The sequence below is a fragment of the Macrosteles quadrilineatus genome, unplaced genomic scaffold (assembly GCF_028750875.1).
Source record: "Macrosteles quadrilineatus isolate MER2022 unplaced genomic scaffold, UCM_ALF_1.0 Scaffold_14__1_contigs__length_3811126, whole genome shotgun sequence".
Classification (NCBI taxonomy): Eukaryota; Metazoa; Arthropoda; class Insecta; order Hemiptera; family Cicadellidae; genus Macrosteles; species Macrosteles quadrilineatus.
In genome coordinates this window covers 1,018,975-1,044,434 of record NW_026542607.1, presented here as the reverse complement: position 1 = coordinate 1,044,434, position 25,460 = coordinate 1,018,975, and the positions used below count along the sequence as shown (strand labels likewise).

General features: G+C 33.5%; 1 protein-coding gene across 3 annotated transcripts; it reads left to right on the top strand.

The window, feature by feature from the left end:
- Positions 1–450: 450 nt before the first annotated feature.
- On the top strand, positions 451–24,423 carry LOC129005032 (sodium-independent sulfate anion transporter-like). 3 transcript variants are annotated; one of them, XM_054433786.1, is made up of 14 exons: positions 451–511; positions 9,772–9,953; positions 11,135–11,330; positions 12,064–12,166; positions 14,120–14,237; positions 14,765–14,933; positions 15,625–15,789; positions 16,269–16,430; positions 17,455–17,595; positions 18,440–18,585; positions 19,869–20,030; positions 21,392–21,542; positions 22,482–22,539; positions 24,101–24,423. In XM_054433786.1, coding segments are annotated over exons 2-14 (1,752 nt in total). In that variant the 5' UTR covers positions 451–511; positions 9,772–9,773; the 3' UTR covers positions 24,102–24,423. The 3 variants fall into 3 exon arrangements, with proteins under 3 accessions (XP_054289761.1, XP_054289762.1, XP_054289760.1); XM_054433787.1 differs by lacking the exon at positions 451–511 and adding an exon at positions 7,333–7,535; XM_054433785.1 differs by lacking the exon at positions 451–511 and having other exon boundaries at positions 9,725–9,953.
- Positions 24,424–25,460: the final 1,037 nt, after the last annotated feature.

Sequence of the window (25,460 nt, the reverse complement as noted above, 5' to 3'; positions counted from 1 at the left end):
ACAAATACCCAATTTCTTACATTGCTCAATAAAAAATAAAATTTTAAACATTAAAAAAATATAATTAGTTTTAACAAGTAATAAACTCTTAATTTCAATGTTTATTAGTTTACTCAAAAATTCTACTTAGTATGTTTTTATTTGATAAAACTTAGTTATAATTTTATCGACGCTCTCACAAAAAATTTATTGTAAAATTTTAAGGAATTTTAAACTGTATTTTCTTTTTCCATCTCATATGTAAAATAGATACTTTTACCAAATTAGATTTTCTTAATAACAACGCAGCATCTGGAAAATCCAGACTAGAGTGCTGAGTGCTGACTGCTAATAATTTTACCTGAAGCAAATTTGCAAACCTGCTCCTCTAATTTGAGCAAATGACCAGACAATTTTTGAACTCACATCTGCAGTTATGTTGGTGGGGATTTGTATTTGGCAGCTTGCTATTGAACATGTAGATTCAGTCTAGCAGTTGGTTGCTTGCAGTTCGCACATTAACATCTGTTAGGTGAGTTCGTATCAGCTGTTTAATTGTTGACATTCCAAGTAAATTCAATATGCTTTTGATTGGAATTGTAGTATTGTTTGTAAGTATTTATTCTGAAATACCTGTGAAAAAGGTGTAGTGTATTATTTGTTGTCTTTGTTGACAAATATTTAAATTCTAAGAATTTTGTTTCAAAAATTTAAAATGAACCTAATTGATCATGATATGCTATGATTTTATATCTTTATAAATGGGATTGTATGTTCTTTGAAGCATGATTCATAATGTTTTAAACTCCTACTAATACAGGTATAACAAATTTCTTAAATACCTAAAACGAATATTGAATGTCTTTATTTTGGAGTTAGAAATTACAAAAATAAATCAAGAATGCAATGGTGGGAAAGAAAAAGGTTTTCAGTATTCTTAATTAAACATTTTTAAGAGAGGCTTTTATCAAGTAGGTAATGAAGTAGTGTATGTTTGTCTTAAATTAGTTATGTACTAAAATGCAGGAGTAGGCAAGTGCACTGTACTTGATCAATTCATCAAATTTGTTGTAATATTTTTATTTATTTATTAAATAGAAACAGAACCAAAATAAAATAGCAATATTCTCTACTTCCAAATTAGACCAATAAAACATTTGGCATTACATAAATGCTGGAACAAATCTTTTTACAATACAAATCATCTTTATTTATAGAAGTATTTTTAAGGAAATACATCAATTGTGTCACAGAATAGAAAATAAAAATGAAAAAATAGGTGTATTCCAAATCCCAAGTACCCCAAATAAAATATTACAAACATAAATTATAACATAAAGTTTTTTCTAATTTTTAATTTACAAAACTTCTATTGAAGCGGAATATAGTGATTTTTAGTTTGAAATAGTTTTTTAGTAGTTTCTTAAAGGTATTTTAGCAAAAATTGAATTCCTTGATGGGAGTGTCCCTTAACACCAGCAGCATTTATTTGTCTGTTTTTCTTCAAAAATACATCCTTAGAATCAAGTATGTTTTATTTAAACTATATAGTAGTTCATTAGTAACTCTTTTTTTCATATAATTAGCAATATTGTTACACAATGGAGGTTCAGTTCCACTCTGTATTCCCAGCACAGTTTGGATGTCATACAGTTAAATACCACAACCTGGCAAAGACTAATACTGTAATTTGCTGTAATTTTCACATGACCTTGGATAACTCAGATATTGTACAGGACTTCTTCCTCTATGTAATATCAGCTATTTAGAAGTAATACAAGTCGTATTGGTAATTGTTTTTCAAATTACATCTTAGTGCATTTTCCATATTGGGAATCAGGTAATTGGTGGCTTTTACGGTAAGACCTGTACCTGGGAAAAATTACTTTTTGGTTTTGATGTCACCAGAGGCCATCATCATCTGTTCAAATTTACATATGTTTAAATGTGTGTGTGAGTCCGTTAGCGCAACAATTCAAGTAAAAAGAATCAGCTTTTGGTTAAATTAGGACAAACAAGTAAACCTTTGGTTATTCTAACACTTGCAAACCAGCATCATAAAGTAGTGAAAACCGCCATTTTGGTTTGGATTAATTTTAAAAACTTTGTATGTTGACTATTCATATCTTAGTTGATCTATTTTATCTGCTAAAATATTAAAACATAATGTAGAATGTAAAATTGTACTACAAACCAACATTTTATTATAAAAGTGTATTGCATTTTTAAAATATATGCAAAATTCAAATGGCACCAAGAAACAAATCTTGATATTAACAAATAAACAATTAATTAAATATCAGAATAAAAAATACCACCATTAATTTACCTGTTTTAATTTTACTTTCATATGATTTGTAAGTAAACAAAAATCCTTGACATGGGTACTTGAAGACGGTCCTAGAGCTAAGCCCTGAAAGTAATCACGAAATTGATGGTGTATAAACCTACTCCATGAAATTATACATGCGTATGTAACAAGTTTCTGAGCTATCGGTCCAGCGGTATCTGAATTTATCACTGCCAAATATATATATGCAAACCAACTTCCTCTTTTATACTTATACATAACATTATACTACTACTTAAATTATGTTAGTTATTAGTTGTTAGATTTTTTCCAAACCCTCTTTTTTCTTCAGTCTTTGTGATATAGTAGTTAATCTTTTTATCTACATCTTGTCAGCAATCTGTGGCATCTTCAGGGAGTCTCCTATATTATCTTCTTAGATCACTATCACTAATGTCTGTAATATTAAAAAACAAAAAATTTGAACGTGATAAAATCACTGGAGTCGTGACTCCTGTGACTTCATCGTAAATAAATATTGTAGATATTAGTGGTAGTGATGTAAGAAGATTGAACGTGTAGACCTGTAACTCTTCCATAAATGTTACAGTATCAGTATCCATTAATTCATAAATTAGTTCAGGACATTGAAGTGTATGATTGACCTTGCATCTCTTCCAAAGAAGATCCATGGCCTTGAATAGAAATAGCAACAAAACAAAACAAACCCCAGAATGGAGCCATGGGGAACTTCATAAAGGTTTGACCTGCACCTTTGTTGGTGGTCTTTGTCTGATATGGTTTAGGTTTTGCTGTTGCTGTTATGTCTGTGGGTAGGTCATGATCGTAATCAAACACAATTCTTGAGGTTCTTATACTTTAGAAGCGCAATGTTTTGAAGACAAGTAACTTTGTAAGTTTGTACAATTATAACCTTAAAAATATTTTGACAGGTTAAAATAATTTAATATTGCATTCACACAAAATTTTCTTGGATAAAATTAAAGTAAAATTTTTTTAACTCTGCGCATAAAATGATGTTAAAGAGATGGACCATCGACTTAAATACTTCAGTAGACTACTGTACCATCATTTACTGATATACATTTTTGTCGTACTGAGTAATAATTTAGTAGCCTACTCAAGATGGTAACATAAATTAGCACATTTTACCATGATTTTACTCATAATTTTAAACTCCTTCACAAAACCATCTCATACTGTAGTAAGTTAAGTTTTTTTATTGACTGACACGTCTTATAATTTTTTTAAAATATACTCTAAAATTAAAAACATTACACCTAATCTTTTGTTGAATCAACTTTCAACTGTGTTCAAAATGAAAAAAAAAAACTATTGTCTCTTATTTTAAACTTTGACCTTGCGATGTTTAATTAAGGAAGGCAACAATCAACGCACGTGGAGTGTGAGATGTGGACAGTACGCGGGAAAATACAGGAAATTGACGCCTCCTAACAATAGCAGCTTCCGGTCAAAGTGACACTCTGGGCTTAATAGTGTGGTGGTCAGGACATAATGATCAGCTGGTCTTGGTGCATAATATTCTTATCGAATTGTCATCTGGTTAAAAAAATAGTCTCTTAGTTGTCAACTGTTCAGGTACAAAATAGTATAATCTAATTATTGTCAGCTGATCTTGGTGCGAAATGGTCTAATTATAATTATTGTCAGCTGATCTTGGTGCGAAATGGTCTAATTATAATTATTGTCAGCTGATCTTGGTGCAAAATAGTTTGTTCTAATTGTCAGCTGATCGTTTATATAAAATAGTTTGTTTTCAGTTAATAACATTCTTCCCCAAAAAATACTTCCTCAAAAGTAAATCGTTTATGATCGTAAATTCTCTGTTAGAAACTTACACACTATAAATCGCTTAGGCCTACTTGTAAACTTTATTTTAATAAATTGAGTATAAGAAGTTTACTTGTTCCGACGTTCAAAAATTATATGATATTCTCGATTCTCTATCTGCTTAAAAAAAACTTTGGACTATTACCGGTACTTTTCTAAAATAGTATAACATACCATAGTTTAGTTGTTGAAAAATATTTAAAAAAATACTGATAGTACTTTCATATTATGTGTTTTAATGTAAAGAGGTAACATGTAGTATTAAAAAGATATGGAAGCAAAACTGCAGGCTGATAGCCGAATATTTGAAAATTCAATAACAATGCATCTGCAATGATGATTATGCAATCGTAAATGCTAAATGATCTGTAACATCAATGGCCTTGTGCATAGACCGTGAATTTACACATGACTGAAACTATTTCTATTTGTATACTATTTCTCCATTGATTCGAATAATTGGCTAAAATAATACTTCTAAGTGACAAGAAATAAAAGCCTCTGACTTAATGACAATAATACAAAAAAAAACCTAAAAATGATAATTAGATGATTTAAAACAAATAAATAAAATTCAGCAATCAGAAAAAATAAACAGAATTTAAAATTGTGATCTCTACTCTATACATCATAAAAAGTCATAATACAAACGTAAATTTTAAAAGGTTTAAAACTATCAAACCGCGCACCGTAACTACCAAACTCTTTATTTAATACGGAAGCAATACTTTCAAATTCCCAATGCTCCATACTTTTTATGCCTAAATGTTTCTCAGATTGTTTTCTTAAAAACAATTTTTTTTTAAATAAATCCACATCAAACAGTTTAACTTATAAAGCAAAATCTCATATAAAGACAAATACTAAATTGATAAAGCGGTTTCTGAAGTACGCAAAATGTATTTAGAAAGTAATACAATCAATATTCAGCACTGACCTTCATTAATATAAAACTCATGCTGTTCTGTTGAACTAGCAAAGAGAAACTACAAGGACAAAGGTAAGACAGTTGAGGAGTCATTTAGTCATTTAGCAGCTGACAGCTAACTACTGCTTCCTATGTAGCTCAACAAATGATTGATGTAGACCCTACCTAGTCTGCGATTAAATGTTTGAACACATTACAAGTCTAAATGGATTAGAACATTTGTACAATGTTCTTAAAAGGTTTTACAGATATATCAAGTTCTTTTTCATGTGTTGTATATTGATATAGGTAATGTAGTATCTTGTAATGTAATTACTGTATTGTATTACTGGGAGAAAATAAATATTCTTATTCTAATTCTAAGTTTGGCCAACATTTTCAACACAAAGAAATCCATACTCACTTATTCAATCAATGTATTCCCGATAATTAAAAAAAAATGGCTCTCAAGAAGGAATGTTTCAAAATCATGAATTGCTTTACTGGATAATCCAGGATTTTCATGTAGCACTCTTTCACTATTCTTCTATACTTGTTCATACTTACATTTTATTTTATTTCTTTTTTTAATATTATATAAAGTTTTTGTAGCTCATACATCTGTTTCCAAAGCAGAGGACAATCTTACAAAAAACATATATTATGATTGAATAGGTAATGATTTTAATTATTTTTTTAAACTGTGAACTTCAAGATTTTTTTAGCAGGAAAGTAATACAAGAAAATACTGTGTCCAATTACTGTATTGTTTAGTGATAGTAAAACAATACAACAATCACTATCCTTACTCTTATCTGTAGTTCAGACATTTAGTTACTGGCTAACTAACGTAACTTCATTAAGCTTTATTATCAATCGGTGTTCAGAAGTTTTTATTTATTTTTTGTCTAAGACTCCTGTTTAGTATTTTAGCTTTGTTATACTTTATTTTACCAGGATCTTATGCCAACCCATTGCAATTTCTGATTAATTCATCTTGGTAATGTACTAGCTGTTTACATATCAATTAAAATCTTGTAACTTGGAATAATCTTTCGGTGTCTAAATCTAGAAATCAGAGTCAATCTATTTAATCTACTCTTTGTCTTAGGATAGGTCAAATGCTTTGTTCCTAATTATAGTTAAAAAGAAGCTAGACCAAGTTTCTGCAAAGTTTTTGTTTACTTAAATAGGCAAAACTTTGGCAACAACGACTTTGTCAAAATATTGTAAAGCGATGTGAAATTAATGTAAAAATGTGTTACCACTGTACATTGTTAAAATTTTATTTATTCACCTTAGTGCTATTTTATTTTTTGCCAATTCAAACTAATATTTTTTCTGTTAATATAATAAATAAATGTAAGACTAAATACCCCCGCCGCAGCAAACCTGCAGACTAAGCGAATTTCCATTTGCCTGATTAGGTTTACACTAAAATGTCTCCTTAAAAATATCACTTTTATTCCCTATTTAAATAGAATCAGTTTAACACATACGTAGGTTTGCTGCAACAGGGAGGGTAAAACTGTTTTTTATGTAAAATGTTAATAGTTAGTAAGAAATAAAAACATTTTCCAAATTTGGGCAAAATATGTTAATAAACAAGCAAATTACAACAGTTTACTTATTCTCCATAAGAATAACATGGGATTTTAAATTAACAATTTTTTGGAATTTTCTCCGTAACCATTAGGCGCATTATAACGCTTCAATATACTAAATTATTTGTTTTTTTAAGCTCTACAAAATAGTTTGGAAAGAAATTGCAAAATTTTATGTTTTTTGGGTCAAAAATTGGAAAAACCCATTTTTACCCCATAAAAGCCCCCATAAACCCCCGTTCCTATGGTCCGATCATGCTGGTTTGCGAACTCATTTGAATAAATGTAGGTTTACACGTTTGTACCGAATTTCATCAAAATCGGATCATTTTTGCTCGAGTTATCGCGCTAACGGACACATATATATATATATATAAATATATATATATATATATATATAAATATATATATATATGAATATATATATATATGAATTTGAACGGATGGTGTTTTTGGCCTCTAGGGACCTCAAAACGAAAAAAATATCGGTCCCGGGTCCAGGTCTTACCATGAGTACTACGGTAATAGCTTATTCCCTATATGGGAAATTCGCTAAAAACAAGAATGTGTTTCTTTGAATATAAAAAAATATCATCTGATTGTTGTAAAAATTAATTTGCTTTTCGGTAATTTTAAATTATGAGTTAGTATGAATAGGTGCAGGTTAAGATGAAGCTGGATTATTAAGTCATTATCCAACTAATAACAAGCTTGAAGGCAATGCTAATGGAAATAGCTGTGGCAACTTTCTAAATGATTGCCAATTGAAGTGAAAATTAACGGTATTCCCCTTCATCAGGTTAGGGTGTCATTTAACAGGTCCAGTTGAACCTTTTTTTACAAAGCTGGATTTTTACGTTTGGTACAGACTGATTAAAAACTAGTAAGTATAATCATGTAGACTAATTCACACTGTAACTAACACAATAGGATATAATTAATTGGCTATTCTAATCCACAGATGGCATATTAACCAGGTGCATGCAAATTTGCAAATTGTAGGCTAAATTTAGCAAACCTGCTTAACTGAATTGCTTAAATTTTATCTGTTGTAAATTTAATCGCACTGTGTAGGCCTACTGAAATTAAATTAGTTTCAGTCTAAATCCCGAAAATGTTTCACAAATTTTAAATAAATAAAGTAATTATGTGTGTACAGATGAAGCACTAGACTTTCTGTCCTGGATTCCCTGGTTTGAATCCCGCTAATTACCAATAACTTATAGTTTTATGATAACGCTGTGTCCCAGAGTTTTGGAAACTAGATTAAGCTGTAGGCAAGGGTGTCCATCCAAATTTTCCATTAAGGGGGGCGGGGATCTGTGGGGTATGGAATAACCCCCAGTAAAGAGATGGGGCTGGGAAATGTTTGTTTAGGTACAGAATGGTTGATTATACTTATTTTTATACCTAAATTTTCAGTTTCAATTTGTTCTTTATGCTTACTGCTTTGGTCACTATTACCCCTAGTGGTAATTGGCCTTCCAAGCACAGTGTCTCCACTAATCTCTGTCTCTCGCCTCTTCCTGTTTTCTTCCCAGTCTCCTTAGATCCTTTCCCACTTGGTCCAACCATCTCTGCTTTGGTCTTTCAAGGAGTCTCCTGCCTTCTGATTTATTCTCCAGAACTAAACTTTGATAAGGAGCCTTCTTTTCCTGCCAATCTCATTCATCTACTCCAAAGCCTCAAATACAGTATGACTTCCTCACTTCTCTCTTTCTATAACTCCTCCAGTTTCCCTCCTTCAATAACTCCCTCCAATGTCCATTCTCATAAGTTGGTACATACACTTTTCTCAATATTTTTTTTCTAACACAATATTTTCCATCCTGTTTTTATTGAGTGTCAAATTTTCTGATCCATATGTCTGATATTTTATGTTTTCACTACACAATGTAAAAAATGTGATCAACACAGGGTCTCATAGGGTGGGCTCGAGGCAGGGCTTCCATATTGATGGACACCCATGGCTGTAGGTTCTTTACCAAATGGAGATAGATCTCTTTAGGGCAGCAAAACTGTAATTATTGGACATCTCTGTACACAAAATGTCATATAGTAATTTAAATTTATCAGAACTAAAATTACCACATTATTTTTTTATTAACATAAGATTGGCTAACTTGGATTTTATAATTCCTTTTATGATATGTCTAGACACATTTCAAAAGTTTGGTTTGAAATTTGGGGGAATCTATTGTTCATCTTTCTATTTGAAATCATAATTTATACTCATTTTATGTACGGTAGTGAAATATTTCAAATTGGATTAGAGAACACATGAGGCTGCATATTTAAGGCAACGATGAATCAAAACGAGTGTTGAATGGATTAAATGATAATTTAATCCATTCAACACTAGTTTTGATTCACCGCTATCGCTTTGTTTCTGGATGGGATCAACTGGTTCTGTAGCAAAGACCAATAATTAAAATGTCAACGATCAAAGAGAGTTGGGACCATTTTCAAATCATCAACAACCTACTGACTATTCTCAGAATCGAATCTGCAACCTTCTAATTACCAGGCAAGCACTGATGGTACCCAACTATATTAGCACCTGTATGAAACTTATTGACCTAAAAATTTCAATGGAAACTAACAAGTTCCAACAATATCAACATATGGTTGCTAAAAACACATGCATACCCAGCATACAAATAAAATACAGTTAAACTCCAACTATTTGGATCATTTAAAATTGGGACTTGACCCTGTCCAGTTGGTAACAAACTTGGAAGTTGGATTTTTCATATAAATAGTTTTTTTTAATAAACAAAAGCGGAAGCGGACAGCTGCACTTGGCAGTTGACTTAGATTACTGATCGTTACAACACTACAATAATTGTAACGGTACCGTACCACACGTGATTAACAAAATTGGCACTCACTAAACAAACTAATCAGGCGACAGCAGACTGAAAAAAAATTTCAAACACTAAATGTACCTAATTATTTGGCTGGAGCTTAATGTACTTAATTGTTTAACTAAATTAAATTTATTTTTTCCCCTTTTTTTTATTAATTTAATTTTTTTATTATTTTTGAAGTGGTGGTTTGCGTGGAGTTTGACTATATCGTAAAATGGTTGAGCATCACATTAATGACATCTGTTACAGCCATGTTACCCATACCACCCAGGTTTGGGGAGTTACTGCGACAGAGGGTACCGATTGTCCAATGGCTGCCGACCTACGCCCTCGGAGACGCAGCGTGCGATGTCATCGCTGGGATCACTGTTGGACTCACGCTTATGCCTCAGGCCATTGCCTACGCAGGCCTAGCCGGCCTCAGCCCTCAGGTATCATAGTTAGGGACACAATATTCAAAATGTTATAACTAACTTATAGTTCCAACTTATTAGTTTGTATTCAAAAGTCATAATGTGTATTTCAATCAACCTCTGAATATGATTAGAATATTTATGTTGATACACCATGGTTTGTATTTTAAGGTGAAGATGGATGTAGAATACATACAAAGTGAAATACTTAGTAGCTTTGCAAAATTATCAGGAACAGCTGAGTCAAGTTTCAATTTACAAACTAATATAACCTCTTTCAGGATTAAATCAGCGATTTACTGAGGATTACTAGACAAGCCCTAACACCAAGTATTGGTATTTTGTGGTAGTGATATCTTTGACTTTGGATAGAGCTAGATATTCGATATTCCCATCCATTCCTATGCTAAAGTTATTAAGTTATTAGCGGATTTGCCTTTATATTGACCTAAATACAAAGTACGTCAGTGCCTCTCGAGAACTAGACATTACCATACATTTCAAAAGGAGCTGTTTGTGGTCTTTATACACACAAGATTTTTCCTACCAACATAATTAATCTATCTTAACTCGCAGATTAACTTTTTAGTTGTATATAAAATAATTTTGGTTATGTTTGTTTTCTTACGTTGTCTATTTGTTTATTATTGGATTGAATGTATGTTACGTCTTTTATAGAAAAGCCAAAGCCAACAATGAAATCAGCGGATTTAGCGAGGGAGCGGGAATGAGAATAGTTAAAGCAGAATTGTGCAATTTTGCGTACTGTTTACACGTGTGGCAATGTGATCATTTCCATCCAGTGGTTGGAAAATCGATTAGTGTAGTAGTTAAATTTAGCCACCAACAGCGTATGTTGATTTAAATTTAATTATTTCCGTCCAACATGCCAACTTGTAACCAATCCAAACAGAACGGACAACTTATGCTTTAGCACTTTTAATGTCAGATAAACTATCACAGAAGCAAAAGTACCAAGAAGTGAAATAAATTTGTCTTGTGCAACTACTAGCTATCTCAACGTTGTACCGAATGAGCAATCAAAGTTGGTTGTTGATTGTTGGCAAATCTTTTCAAAAACTTTCATTTATTCACACAGTTCCTTTAATACCATCCTTTACTACCATGTACTTCTTTCCATTCAATATTTGGGATGCAACTTGGAATGATAAAATACTCACTACTTTTCTCTGTTTCAGTATGGGTTGTACTCTGGCTGGGTTGGATGTTTGGTTTACATCGTGTTTGGATCCACTAAGCAAATCTCTCTAGGTCCTACAGCGTTGGTGTCTCTACTTACGTTCACGTACACTCACGATCTCAACGCTGACATGGCTGTTTTCCTTTGCTTTATATCCGGTTGTGTTGAACTCCTGTTCGGGATTCTACATTTGGGTGGGTAAATTTATACTCTAACAGCAGATAATGTATTCAATTTATGGCTAGTATCCAAATCTTTAGAATCGTGATAAATTTGTTTGGACAACAAATAAACCCCACCAATTGTCTACAACCTGTTCTTTTAGTTTATCTTTAGAATATTCCAATTTTAATTGCATTGTTGTAGACAATTTAATTTTACATATCATATTACAAAAGTCATTGATTGTTAATTTAAAGTACAGATTCCTATTTGAATTTGATGAATCCTATTTTCATCTTTCATATCCTACTTATGGTTTTAAAATAGGTGTGTTATGCCTAACGAAAAACTAATTAACGCATTCACTCCCGTGTGTCTGGAGACTCTACATACAGAGAAGTGTGACGGCCGGTACTGAACCTGTTAAATACATACTATCCATCCAACCTGCTTGTAACAGAGCAGTAAAATAGAAAATATTTTTGTATCATCAGGTGGTATTTCAGAAAAAAGATTCATTGGAAGAATCATTAGTCTGGTCCCTCTGGATAACCTAATTTATTTATGAACTTTGCTTTATTTAAGATGGATAACATTTTTTATTTGTCCATCCTGTTTGATTTGCTTTTTCTCTTTAAAGTTAATTTATGCAGTCTGATGATCCCATACTATAGTTGTGCCAATGTAATCAATAGATGAATTACCTACTATTATGATTATTAAGGCAATACAAACCACATTACTGTAATTTATTTTAATTTCCAGGATTCCTGGTGGACTTTGTGTCAGTTCCTGTGGTTTCCGGTTTCACCTCCGCTGCAGCTCTCATCATAGCCTCTGCTCAGCTCAAATCACTCTTTGGCCTCAAGTAAAAATAACTGCACACATACTTATTTTCTCGTAATACTTCATAATTTACAGTCCATGTTACCCGTGCTTGGCCTTAATGTAACAATTTTCATTCCCACTGTGTTTTTGTTGCTCAAGAAGAATGTTTCCATTTGGACAAATATGTAATGTATGAGAGGTATGTCATGTGTTTGGTTAGAATAGAAAAATTCTAGTGCACGTTTTGACAAATTCGCCTCATTGTAAAAAAGTTGTGAGATTCTCCTCATATGTATTTGAGACTTGTTTAAATATTGCAACAGAGAGGTTAATATTTCAATATTTAATATTTCAAAGCAGAGAGGTGATTTTGTAAACACAATGTCTGAGGAACTAGGTACTTAATGAATTCCTCTTTTACATATTTGAATATTTTGATATTTAAAAAATAAATCAGCACACTTTCTCACAGGCATTCATTCGTTTCCAAATCAGCCATCAAAATATTTAAATATAAGGCTACGCTACATTAACCCTTCCCGTACGGGTGACGGATATATCCGCCTAAGTCTTTGGCGATAAAGGACGGGTGGCGGATATATCCGCTTATGGTTTTTGATGTTCCGGACGGGAAGCGGATATATCCACCTTCTCTTCAGACAGCCTGGCAGGCGCTTGAGCAGTAACCAGATGTTTCGCGGTACCAAGGGGCCACTTTCCTGCTCTCTCCATGGCTACGCTCTCTCCCACTCCCCCCTCTTTCACGCACCTACCCCTCTCCCATGCACTGCCTACCTCTCCTACGCTCCTCACTCGACGTTTCACGCTCAACACTATCTTGTCTATATTTATTGTTTACATATTGTTCATTATTTATTGCCTAACGTTGTCATGGTCATATCTTCAAAGACGGGAGGCGGATAAATCTGCTCCTTTTCTACTTATCCGCGGACGGGTAGCGGATATATCCGCATAGTTAAAAACGAGTAAAAAATTATTTTGACAGTATGAAGTGTTCCATTGTGTTTATTTTATGTATACTTGTATAACAAAACACAAATAAGGAAAACTTATTTTTATTTTTTCTTATAATTTTTTCCCATTCTATGTCACGATTTCGTCTGTCCAGGAAGGGTTGAAAAAGTTCCTGTTTATTTTGGCAATTTCTTTGATCCACTTTATAGAAATGTTGGATTAAGGTTAAATTTATGGTAAAAGAACAAGTTTTTTATCAATTAAAAATTGTGATAGGTAGCAAACAGATAAGGCATCCACGTAAATTAGTTCAGATAACTTTGTGAGCAGTTGTCAAAACTTTGTCAATTATGAATAATCAACATGTAATTAAGTCTTCCTCAAACGTTTAATTAAACTTTTCAGTGAGATTTTTTAATTCTAACGAATGCAGCAATCACAAACACATGGTCAATTTGGCTTTTCCTTATCAAAATTAAAGAGTCAAATTGAATGTGTTCAGCAGGCTAAACTACTACCAAAACACAGAAACACAACAAACTAACAATTAATAATCAATAATAGGTAATTTGCCGTTAACATTGCTCTTAAGCGGCAGATTTATCAGTTGTATATAAACCCAAAAAGAGATATACATTTTTTTATATGCTTAACCTATTTATATGTATAATTTTATTTCCAATGCAACCTATTGTTAAAAAATACTTATTACAGCAAAATGAGGCCAGGAGCACTACGCTACAAAACTATGGATCATAGGATCAAATTAACTATTTGTTATCTTGCCTTTTTCCTTCTCTATTTACAAGATGAATAGTTTATTTCCACTCTTTCATATTCTTTGGTCCATTGTATTTACTTCCTAGTTCTTTAAGTAACTTAAAGCTGCAGCACAAGTCAGAATAGGTCTACCAACTGTAAGAGTAACTTCAGTTATATTACTCAATTGTGTCCAATACATCGGATATTGTAGTTTAAAGGGCTTAACTCACCTTATGATCAACCATTCTGCTTTTAGGTACAATACAGAAGCATTCCTCGACACTTGGACTGCATTTTTAAGTCACATACATGAAACAAGACCGGGAGATTTGATACTTGGAGTGATTTGTATTGGGACGCTGCTATCTCTTAGAGTAAGCAAGTTACAGTTAATTAATTGACTGCATTATTTTTTTAGGCGAACTTTGGGTATCTGGTTCTTTCTTACATTCATCCTTAATTACTACTGACTAAATAGGTGAGATGGTTTTTTGGACTTTCTAAAGTCCCAATTATTAAGAACAAACAGCGGATTCAATATTCAAAGCATCAAAAAGCAACTGACTGTTTTCATGATCGAACCAACAACATTTTGATCACCAGTTGAGCATTATATCCAGGCTTCGGGTAGTTAGCTAGTCTATTGATAGAACACGGAACTTTGGATCCTAAGATTCTGTCCTCATATCCCGCCAAATCACCAACAGATTTCATCTAAGTGATAATGCCGCAATCCCTAGGTCTAGCTTGAAGTAATGTGAAAAAAATATTCCATGTTAGAACCTGTAGTGCCCTAGGACAAAAAAAATCTATAAACTAAGATTAGCTAGCTGCTTGTATATTTTTTAACCAACACTTCATCGAGGCAGTTATTTTCTAATTATTTCAACATTAATTTCAGACACTCAAAGATTTTCGGGTTGGTAACACTGAAAATAAAGAAGAACACAAGGTGATCAACGGAATCATCTGGTTTTTGTCTACAGGACGTAACGCACTGGTTGTTCTCATGTGTTCCATTGTTGCGTTTTTGTTCCAACAGAATGACTGGACCCCATTTAAACTTACAGGTAGCGTAGTCTATTATCTTTTCTCGATAATTTTCTATCATATAGTTCCCAAAAGGTGGATATAACGAAATTCTACCAATAGACCAACTTAGCTTGTAGCTCTTTCTCTATTATCAATTCAAATGTCATTTTGATAAAAAAAAACACATAAATTTCTGAGACAAAAATACAGTACTCTTAATTTTGGAAACCAAACAAAATATAAGTATATGTAGAAATAAATAGGTGAACAAGAATTTACCCTGCTGGGCTGCAGTAATCCCAATGGTGATCCCAGTCCTAGTAGACTGTAGCTGTGAGAGGTTAGGTATAAGGGGGCAAACAAACCCCACACGCATAGAGAAACTATGATGACAAGCAACGGCACCCCACTTGTGTGAAGAAATCCCCCTCTCAGTTAAAAAATCTTCTGGTGAAATACAAATTGTCTTAGTTTTTGCACAAAATAAATGTATACTTAGAAATAAATGGGGGGAAATTTGTAATCAGACATTTCAATGATGTCGAACAGGTAATTTCAAGGAAATAAAACCTACATGGACTATAAAGGCCTTTGGGTAGACTAAATCAGTAATAATGCAGCCAGTTCAACTAAGACAGGTATGTTTTAAAATTCTGGAAAATTTGGACTTACTTTGCTTAAAAGCTGGTTCAGTGATGGAAATTACCATGCGGTAAACATCATTTTCAGGTAAGATTGAGGCAGGGCTCCCTACAATAGGATTCCCTCCGACATCTACGGAGATTAACGGCAGACAACTCGGCTTCACAGAGATGATCACAGAGCTGGGCGCTGGTGTAGTAGTGGTACCACTGATAGCACTAATCAGTAACATCGCTATTGCCAAGGCATTCGGTGAGTAACACATAACGATGATGGGGAAGATGTTTTGCATACGTATTTGAGTTCATTTCCCTCATAGGAATAAGCTATTAATTAGGTCTCATGGTAAGACCTGGACCCGGGCAAAATTTACTTGCATGTTTCTTGTTTTAGAGGCCAAAAACACAATCCTTTCAAGTTCATATTTATTTTGTATATATATCTAAATGTGTCCGTTACCTTGATAACTCAATTAAAAATCATCCAGTTTTAATGAAATTTTGTACAAACATGTAAACCCACGTTTATTTAAAGGGGGTGAACTCCATTGGAACAAACAAAGATGATCTGAGTTTTATTGGGGATAAAATTGGTTATTCCCGTTTTGGATCCTCAAGACATAAATTTTGGTAGGTTTTCACTCATAATTAATGAAAGGTGTTGATGCGAAACATTCACCAGTCAATGGAAAAGGTATTGGTGTAGCTTTGACGTTTTGTTATGTGCCGCAGCCAATGGCAAGAGAGTGGACGCAACGCAGGAAATGATTGCTCTAGGGTTGTGCAACATTCTCGGCAGCTTCGCAAGATCTATGCCAGTCGCAGGGGCTTTCAGCCGCTCGGCAGTCAACAACGCAAGCGGAGTTAGATCACCGATGGGTGGACTTTACACTAGTTAGTCACACCTTCCTTAAGTATACATTCAATCTTGCGCTTGATTGTAGCATTAGTATTGAAAGTCAAATGATTTTTGATGAGAATTAGAGTTTAAAGCACCATGGTACTTGGAACTGAATACATCTGAATCCTTCAGTGACTTATTCTGTTTGACACAAGCATAAGTTTAATCGAGCCAATCAAGCCAAGATTGTAAAGACTTTTTAGTCTGTGATGAATTATATTTTTTTATCATAGGTCTACTGTGACATTCTCTAAGCTAATTGTGTAAATAATTTGACTACTATATCAACTGGCTATTTCATTTTGCTATTTGTTTATCAGATGGTTTATTTTCTTTTTTCCAATAGTCGTTTTATTTTGAAAGATGAAATAGTTTGGTTTATTTATGCTTGCTATGCTTGGAATTTCAGTGTTTATTTTACTCCAGAATTTATAATGATTACACTAACTAATTCACAAAACACAAATAATTGTACACTGTTCTCACATTGATAAGTTAGCTTCCGAAATGGCTTTCATTGTTTTTACTACAGTAAACTAGCTGTTCCTGAGCTATTCACCTATTTAGTCTATTAACGATTGCGTTAGACAAAAGCAGCATTTACAATAATTTACAACAATCAAAAGCATGCTTATTTTTGTTGATGATATTTCAATAACAGTTTTTCAGTGCTTACAACACTAATTTTCTTTTCCGCAAGAAGTCAATAACAGATCAAAGAGTATTGTAAACATTTGAGCTTAACAATATGAGGTTAACATTTGTTGAAAACACACAGTCAAAAACCATGTTTACAACGAAATGTTATGAAATTCTGTTACCAACAGCTGATATAAATTAAATTTTTGAACATTTTGTCATAAACTCAGATGTAAACACTGCTTCTGAAACTAAAATATAGGTATTGGATTATCATGATGACTTTTAATATAAGATTTAGTAATCTTGAGTCTATTTAATATTTTGCCAGGGTAGCATTTCTTAGATATGGGCTGATATTTATCTGGTATATCTCAGGTGTCCTGATCCTATTGGCTCTGGGATTGTTGACTCCCTTCTTCTTCTTCATCCCAAGAGCCTCTCTTGCCGCTGTGATCATGTGTGCTGTGCTCTTCATGATTGATCTTCAAATCATCAAACCAATGTGGACATCCAACCGTAAGTGTCTAACAAGAATTATAATAAATTTTATACTACTGGAAAGTCAATTACTAATAAATAATAATACTGTTATCCTCTACCGTTCTAAATTGATGTAGTTTACGACGTGTTTTATCAGCACAGTGACATCATCAGGTAATCCGCTCTTGTTTCGTCTTCAATTTTAATATAAAACAGTCTCACAATACACAAACGTGTGTTAAATGTGTGTTTGTGAATTTAGTGACTGTTTTATGTTACGAAGACTGTTTTGTGTTGAAGACCAAGCAATAGTGGATTACCTGATGATGTCACTGTGCTGAAACGCATCGTAAACTACGTATCAATTTGGAACGGTAGAAGGTAACAGTGTATTATTATTTATCAACAAGAGTTGTTCCCACAATGGACTGAGCAATGAAAGCCCCAAACAAGTTCAATATAAAAAATGTCCTTGTGGACCAGATGTCCATCCGATTCTAAAACATGAATAGTTATTGGAATGGACTGGAAAATTCAACAACAAAAGTTTTAAACATTAATTCCTGTGGATTAGATGTTTACCACTGATTCCATTACATAGTCAAAGCTGGTCTTATAGATCTACCTCACTATTAAAAAAATCGAGTTCCACCAGAACAAAAACAACTGCACTGTTTGAATATTGAAATAACAAGCTCTTGGTGAGTTCCAAGAATGAGGGCACATATTCAACTTATTATTTTATTAACAATTCTGCTAGATTTTTTGATATCTACAGTTGAAGATTATTCTAGATTTATTTACTTGACTCTTGAGTATTCATTGTCATTCAAACTCAAATAGCTATACATTTTTAACGTATGTTGGGTTTTATTTTCAGGCAGAGATTTAGTTCCAGCTCTGGTCACTTTCATCGCCTGTCTACTAGTTGGGGTGGAAAAGGGGCTGGTTATTGGGGTGGCAATAGATGTTCTTATTCTTCTCTACTTTAACGCAAGGCCTCGTGTTTCCATTGATAAAGTGCAGGTAATAAGACTACAATTTACACCACATTAAGTGCTTTTACGATTGAAATGCTGCAAATATTTGTCACCCCTTCAAATTCTGAACTGTCTTTTACATCTGTTTTGCACCTGAACCAGCCTGACGTTTTAAAATATTAAGCTGCTGATTTTAAAGTATTAATTTGTTCTAAATTGATCAGAAAAATGTGACTATTTTAATTTTTGGCACATTGACAAACAGAAGTATGTCTAGATTACTGGTAATGGTATAGTTGTTTCTGCGGTAAAAACGAATCATATTATAGGTAACTTTGAACTGATTAGATATAGTAGTCAGTTTCGTTACTGCTCTCAAAATTAGCCATGTGCAATGACGTTTAACATCAGCTGACATTATCCGTTATGTAACACAATTTTAAAGTAAAGTAACCCAAAGATCATGATATTGTAGCAAAGTATTACACGAGGAAATATTTCAGCAGTGGCGTATCCATGTTTCCAGCACCCTGGTTTGGGTATCACTGTATTTGCCTAATTAGTAATTTCGATTTCATAATTGTTAACAAAACACAACAGAGGTAACAGTAGAACACCAGAAGGTGACAGTTTACTATAATAAAATGACATTTCAGTAGTAGGAAGTCCTTAGCGAACAATTGCCCAGGTGGGTTAGCTCGATACAACAACCAACAAAAAAAATTGAACAAAAAAATCATGAGGGGAAAACCGGGATTTTTCATAATTCAAAAGCTGGAATAAACAGGATTTCTCAACCCAGTAAGCGGGATAATATTTTTGAGTCGTGTGGTCATGATTTTTTGTTCAATCCCGATTGTTATATTTGACGTATCATGTTTAAATAGTTGTTTAAACATTGCTATTATATTTTGCTACATTAGCTTAATCAATTGGAGTTAGTTTTTCTCTAAAATTAAGTGGAATAAATAAAAAAAACGTCATAGCCGAAAATCCTGTTTTATCCCGCACCCCATTTTAATTCCTCTCGTGGTCTAAAAATCGTGTTTTTGGGATAATAATCCTGTGTGTGGAAAGATAAGTTGAATGAATTAGCTATATTTGGCTTCATTACAACATACTCGTGTGTGTCAGAAAAAATAGTCATATACAATTTTTTTAAGACTTGACACATATCACGGTCACACTGTTTAGTTTTGAAAATCAGCTCAAATATATTCTGTGAATGTCACAGATATTTTCAATTATTTATGTTTGGTAACTGGTATCCTGGCAAAGAAACCATTGAAAAAGAACCCTCAACATAAAACATGGACATCATTTTTCCAGGGCTCCCCCATCTACTGGGTAGTACAACCTCACGGTTCATTGTTGTTTCCAGCTGTGGATTATGTTTGGGATAAAATCGTCACCAAAGTGAAAGAAGGCGAACCGACAACTCTGGTATTAGACTGCAGTTACATCCTTCACACAGACTTCACAGCGGCTAAGGTGAATCTTTTGGAGCTTGTAACAAAATTGCAGTTTACGCAATGATCTCCTAAAGATAGTGTCGTTAAGACTATTATTAACGTGAGTTGCGTACACTACTTTACCTTTGACAGAGTTTTAATTACTAATAATATAATAATTACTAATCAATACTCATAACTTCTAAGAGAGGTTATGTTTTCGTTTATAACCTCTCATTGCCACTGACAGTGATGCAACAAATCATTGTACCAAACACTAATTGCACCACTCCTTAACAATTAAATTGACCTGAACAGTTGATTACAACTGCTGAAGTTCGAAGCATTACAATTTTACTTCTTTTCTCTCTATCCTTGAACATCATTTGTCCGTTACCCATGTTGTTAAGTAAAAAAACAATGCTGTTAAGTAAGTAAACAAATGTGTTGTTAAGTGAATCTTTTCAATTCTAATTACTGAACTGACGCGGCCAGTAAAAAAAAACGATCGTGGGTAAATATTTTTACCTACTACCGTGTTTTAAAGTAGCCGTTTCAGTACAGTTCTTAGAATTGAAAAGTATCCCATAACAGCATTGTTTACTTTCACAACAGCATAGTTTTACTCATAACAACACGGGTAACGGACCAATGAGGTTCAAGGATTGAGAGAGGAGAAGCAAAATTTTAATGATTCGAAATTTAACTAATCAGCTGTTCAGGCCAATTTAATTGTTGATTGGTGCAATAAGTATTTGATACAATGTTTCGTTGCATCACTGTCAGTGGCAATTAGAGGTTATAAACAAAAACATAACCTCTCTTAGAAGTTATGAGTAGTCATCATGTCGTTCTATGTTCATGTCTCTATCTTTACGCCATCGTTGCGTAAACTACTATTTTCAAACTTGCATTGACTTTTAAACACTGAATTTGGCATTCTATCTATATAAGGATCACCTTTAGCCAACAAGAACATGCTTGAACAAACCAAACACAGAGTGTGCTACAGTCTAAAATTATATTTTCTCACTTAGTTTTTGTTGCCGTGTTAGTTGATGTTAGTAATGGTTGAAGCCAGAAATTTTAAATCTCAAAACCAAAACTTAAACTTGAAAAATTAAATCCTGACTCTTAAAGCTTTAACCAAAAGTTTTTCCTATAACAAGACACTGACATAACAACATGATGAGATCAATTTGTAATTTATTGAATTAATAGCGTAGTTGAATCTTAAATTTTGAAACTAATTTGAGATTTCAAATTCGGTTTTGATGCATCACTTGAGATGTCATCAATTGATGGAACGTAAAAGATGGCTCTAGCTTACAATAAGGTTTTGGACTGGTCGAAAAGTCAAAGATTACTGATTTAACACCAACAAAATCACTTATTTTGCAGGGAGTCTCGTCAATGATTGCTGACATCAAGAAGCAAGGCGTCCAGGTTATTCTACTGAATGCGACAGACACAGTGGTGCACTCTCTCTCATCAACCTGTCCAAACCTGCGGGTGGCCAACTCGCACCAACACGTCCAGCAGATACTGTCAGGTCAGTGCTGCCACAATAATAAAACAATAAGTCCAATGTTGGTGAAATCAATTAAGAAAAAAAACATTGCAGGTTTGATTGAATTTTTGGTGGATGATTGTCACTTTTAATTAAAATATTGTTTTAAAAACTTGTGAATTATTTAGTTTCAGTGAAATCGACTGTATCAATAAATCTAACTTGTGGCTAAGAACATTGCAAAATATGTATTGCCTCAGTCAATATTACTCGTCAGTACAGCAAGAATCTAGATAAGCAAATTATAGATGACAAAGATGAGACAACACCATTCTTTATGTGCAAGTCTAATCATTGATTTTTGGATACTGAAGTAGACATCCCAGTTTTATGGACCAGCTGTTATTAATGTTGTCCTGTTATTAAAAAAGGACATGACCCACCCTCAGGAAGCACCACAGTCTTTAATTTTCTGTCTTAGTTTGTCATTCATTACTTAGACAGATTTGATATAAAATATGCTATACCTTACAAAAAGTGGTTCTATAATTTTGACTTGGTCAAAAAATTGCATATTCAACAGAAATCAGTAATTTACATTACGCACGCAAATTTTGTCAGTGGTTCCATTCAACTACGTCCATTTTGATTCAAGACCTGGCAACAACTTTAACAAGACGATTGAAAGTCTAGTTACACTCACTCAAAATACATTGGGCTTTCTCCACGTCCTTACAGAAAAAAATACGATTGCATATCTGGACATAACTCTTGAAGGGATGAAGATCTTTCATTTGATTCTAAATTATCATTTTGTTATTCCAAAACTGAACGAATGACAAATCTTTGATTGGATGAATTCACAATTTAGTTTTAGAAAAATCTGAACAACGTGCTGACAACTTAGGCATGATATTATAAAGGTTTTTCTGAAGACCAAAATATTTAGCATTTTTATAACAAGTTTTACTTTGCTTACAGAAGATCCAATAAAAATTGAGAGTGGTTTACAACTGAAATCCATAAACAATGAAACATGGTGAGTAATTTTTAATTTTATATTTATTAAAAAATTTGTTTTCATGATTTTTGTAAGGATAGCAGGGATACTGCATGGAAAAGAGTCCAAACTGGCACAATAATTAACTAAGCTTTTCACTAAACATACATTTAGAATATTTCATTGTTTCTGATAGAGTTTTAGATTAAGGAAGGCTAGTGAATAAAAAAAAAAACTCAAATCATAGACAAATAAAATAAATATAGACTGTCAAAGGAAGCTTCCGCAATGTGCCGCTAGAGTGTGCTCAGTGTTTGATTCGCTGTCGTCGTCGGCTCCTCACCGTTTGCTACCAGCAGACGCTGCAGCGGTGTTCGCCGTAACTACACGGGACTTCTAGCAGTGGGCGCTAGAACATATGCTAACCGCAGCACTGATGTCGGTCTATATTTAATTTGTTTTGTCTATGCTCAAATTGAGAAAAAACGTCCCTAATACTGGTTGTTACAGAGGACTACCTCTTATCCAGACTCCTCAGGACCAAGGCCAGTCCAGATAACGGTTGTTCCGGTTAAACCAAGTCCCTAAAAATTTGTTAAAACGGACCGTTTAAATGCATACTGTATACATATTTGACTTAAATTTAGGAGAGCATTGTATTTAGACACGTGATCACTGGTCTGAACTCTTTCCCACGAGAACAGTCGTTTCAGTACCGCCCACTTCCTGCCGATCTAGTCCGGTTAAACTGATGCGCTGGTAAAAATTGTCCGGTTAAAGAGATTTCATTTCCGCCGAGTGTAGCCTGGTTAAACCGATGTGCGGTAAAAGGTGTCCGGATAAGAATGAGTCTACTGTAGGTGATTTCTTGTGACGAGGTTATCAGAGGACAATTGAATCAAGTACATTACGTCTGAGGATGGTTTATTCTACCTTTTAGCAATTTTTTCCTTTCTAAAGAGGTTGGTGGCCTATTTTAACCTTGCATTTGCCAGTCCACATGGACCCGACTCGATCAGATCCAGTTGAATCGCAGGTTAGATCAACGAACTTTAGTCCCGAGCTATACTCATACTTTAGTGTTAAATATATCAAACCCATATTTTACTACGTTTGAACAACTTTCTTTTGTACTGTCTGTTTTTTACTACATTTTTTAATCCTAAAATGTGAGGTGTGACTTTTTGAGTTATGAAATCCATATTTTTTATCTATTTCTTTAGCTTGTCTAAAACTCCTTTGCTGATTTTCTTCAAACACAAGTAAGTAAGGTATTGAACAATGATGTACCATTGTTCAGTCTGATATAGCGGTTTAATAACAAAGCATATATAATTTGCTTTGAAATGTTTATGGTTTGCCAAAAAGTGGAAACTGAGTATATATTTGAGTATATATTAATTCAGTGGATGAACTCTAAAACTTTTATGTGAATATGCTACAAAGAATCCCCTTAAATTATTAACACTTTTCTAGATGGAATTTGACAATGGCTACAGTGAGTTAACTAATTGTTAGTGAATAGTGAATACAATACAAATATCACAACCCATTTTTAATGTACTGTATTGAATAAATGATTTTGATCATTTTGTTTCAGATGCTGAAACTATTTTTGTCTAGCTGATGCACGATTTCAGCTTCATCTAATTTAATTGAATATTAAGGAGAAAGGTCTGTTTTATAAACTGAGTTTCATCACAGCGAGATTTTCTCACAACCAAAGTTTAAAAATGTACGTTCAAGAGATCAAAACATGACCCTAGCTTGGTACTACACTTAAGCTTGACACTTATTTTTCCCCCTAGAGAAAACTTGATCCTTTATTACATTTTCATTTCCTAATTAGATTTGGATTTAAAGTAACTAATCTCTTTAATTTGACGGTGAAATAAACTTCAGTGCAAGATATACATAACTTATATTTTTACTAGAGAAACTCTGCATTCTTATGTTTGTAAATATCTGTAAATAAAACAAATAAAGTATTTTTTGTTATGCTGCACTTATTTTATTTAAACCTCTTTAACTTTAAGCATAGCACTATAACATACAGTAGAACCACAACTATATCTGGTCATCGGTTATCCACATGGTTTCGGAAATCATATAGAACGACTGTGCACCATATAGCAGGTTTATTGAAACAACACCCCCTTTGTATCCTAGAGGATAAGAGTTGGGATTTGAAAAGGTTCTCTTTCTCATTATTTTAGCACTCTTCGTACCACACTCCTAAGGGTAAAACACAGTTGAGCAGAGCAGGTCGCTTGTAGCCTAGCTGGTTGCTTGGCGAGAAGCTTTACACACACCAGCTGATACTCAGTCGTGTTGAGATGGAATTACAAGTGAGGAAGAATTAATGTTCAAAAGTTCTGCTTCTACTTGGTTTCTGTTTACTCAAGTAATGCGGGTTACACACCGGTATCGCAGACATAATGTCGCCGATATTTCTGATGTCGCGGGCATGATGTCTGCGACATATAATAAAATACAACCATGGGAAGAAGCACATGCTGGCGACATGAAAGTGAAGGAATCACAACATTCATCAGTTTAAATAATGTCATCGTCAGAAGAAGATGATGTATTGTTGCTGTTGTTCTTTTTACAAAAACATTAAAGATAACTTCATGGTAATTTTTCCAAAATACAATTTAATTAATTGAATTAAGGTAGTTACGTAATTTCCTTATGGTGTCAATAAGTATTATAATATCAGAATACTACATTTCACACCATAAGGCAATTAAGTAAGTAAAAAAACGCCAAAACTACTAGAAACGTGTTCTGCGCATGCGCGGGCCCAACAGACAAGAGACATGTCTGTCCAAACACTGACCGGTTTGTTTGCTTGAGACACACGCCTGCGACACGAGTCGCAGGCAACGTGTCTGCGACAATGGTGTGTATAGCTCAATAAGTTAACATAGGTTGGTTTTCGAGGGGCATGTCGCAGG

What these genes read in the sequence shown, in the direction of transcription:
- LOC129005032 (XM_054433785.1), top strand. Translation starts at nt 9,756, where the DNA reads ATGACATCTGTTACAGCCATGTTACCCATACCACCCAGGTTTGGGGAG. An exon ending in TAGCCGGCCTCAGCCCTCAG is followed by an intron (nt 9,954 to 11,134) that starts GTATCATAGTTA and finishes TCTCTGTTTCAG; the next exon opens with TATGGGTTGTACTCTGGCTG. An exon ending in CAGACTTCACAGCGGCTAAG is followed by an intron (nt 20,031 to 21,391) that starts GTGAATCTTTTG and finishes CTTATTTTGCAG; the next exon opens with GGAGTCTCGTCAATGATTGC.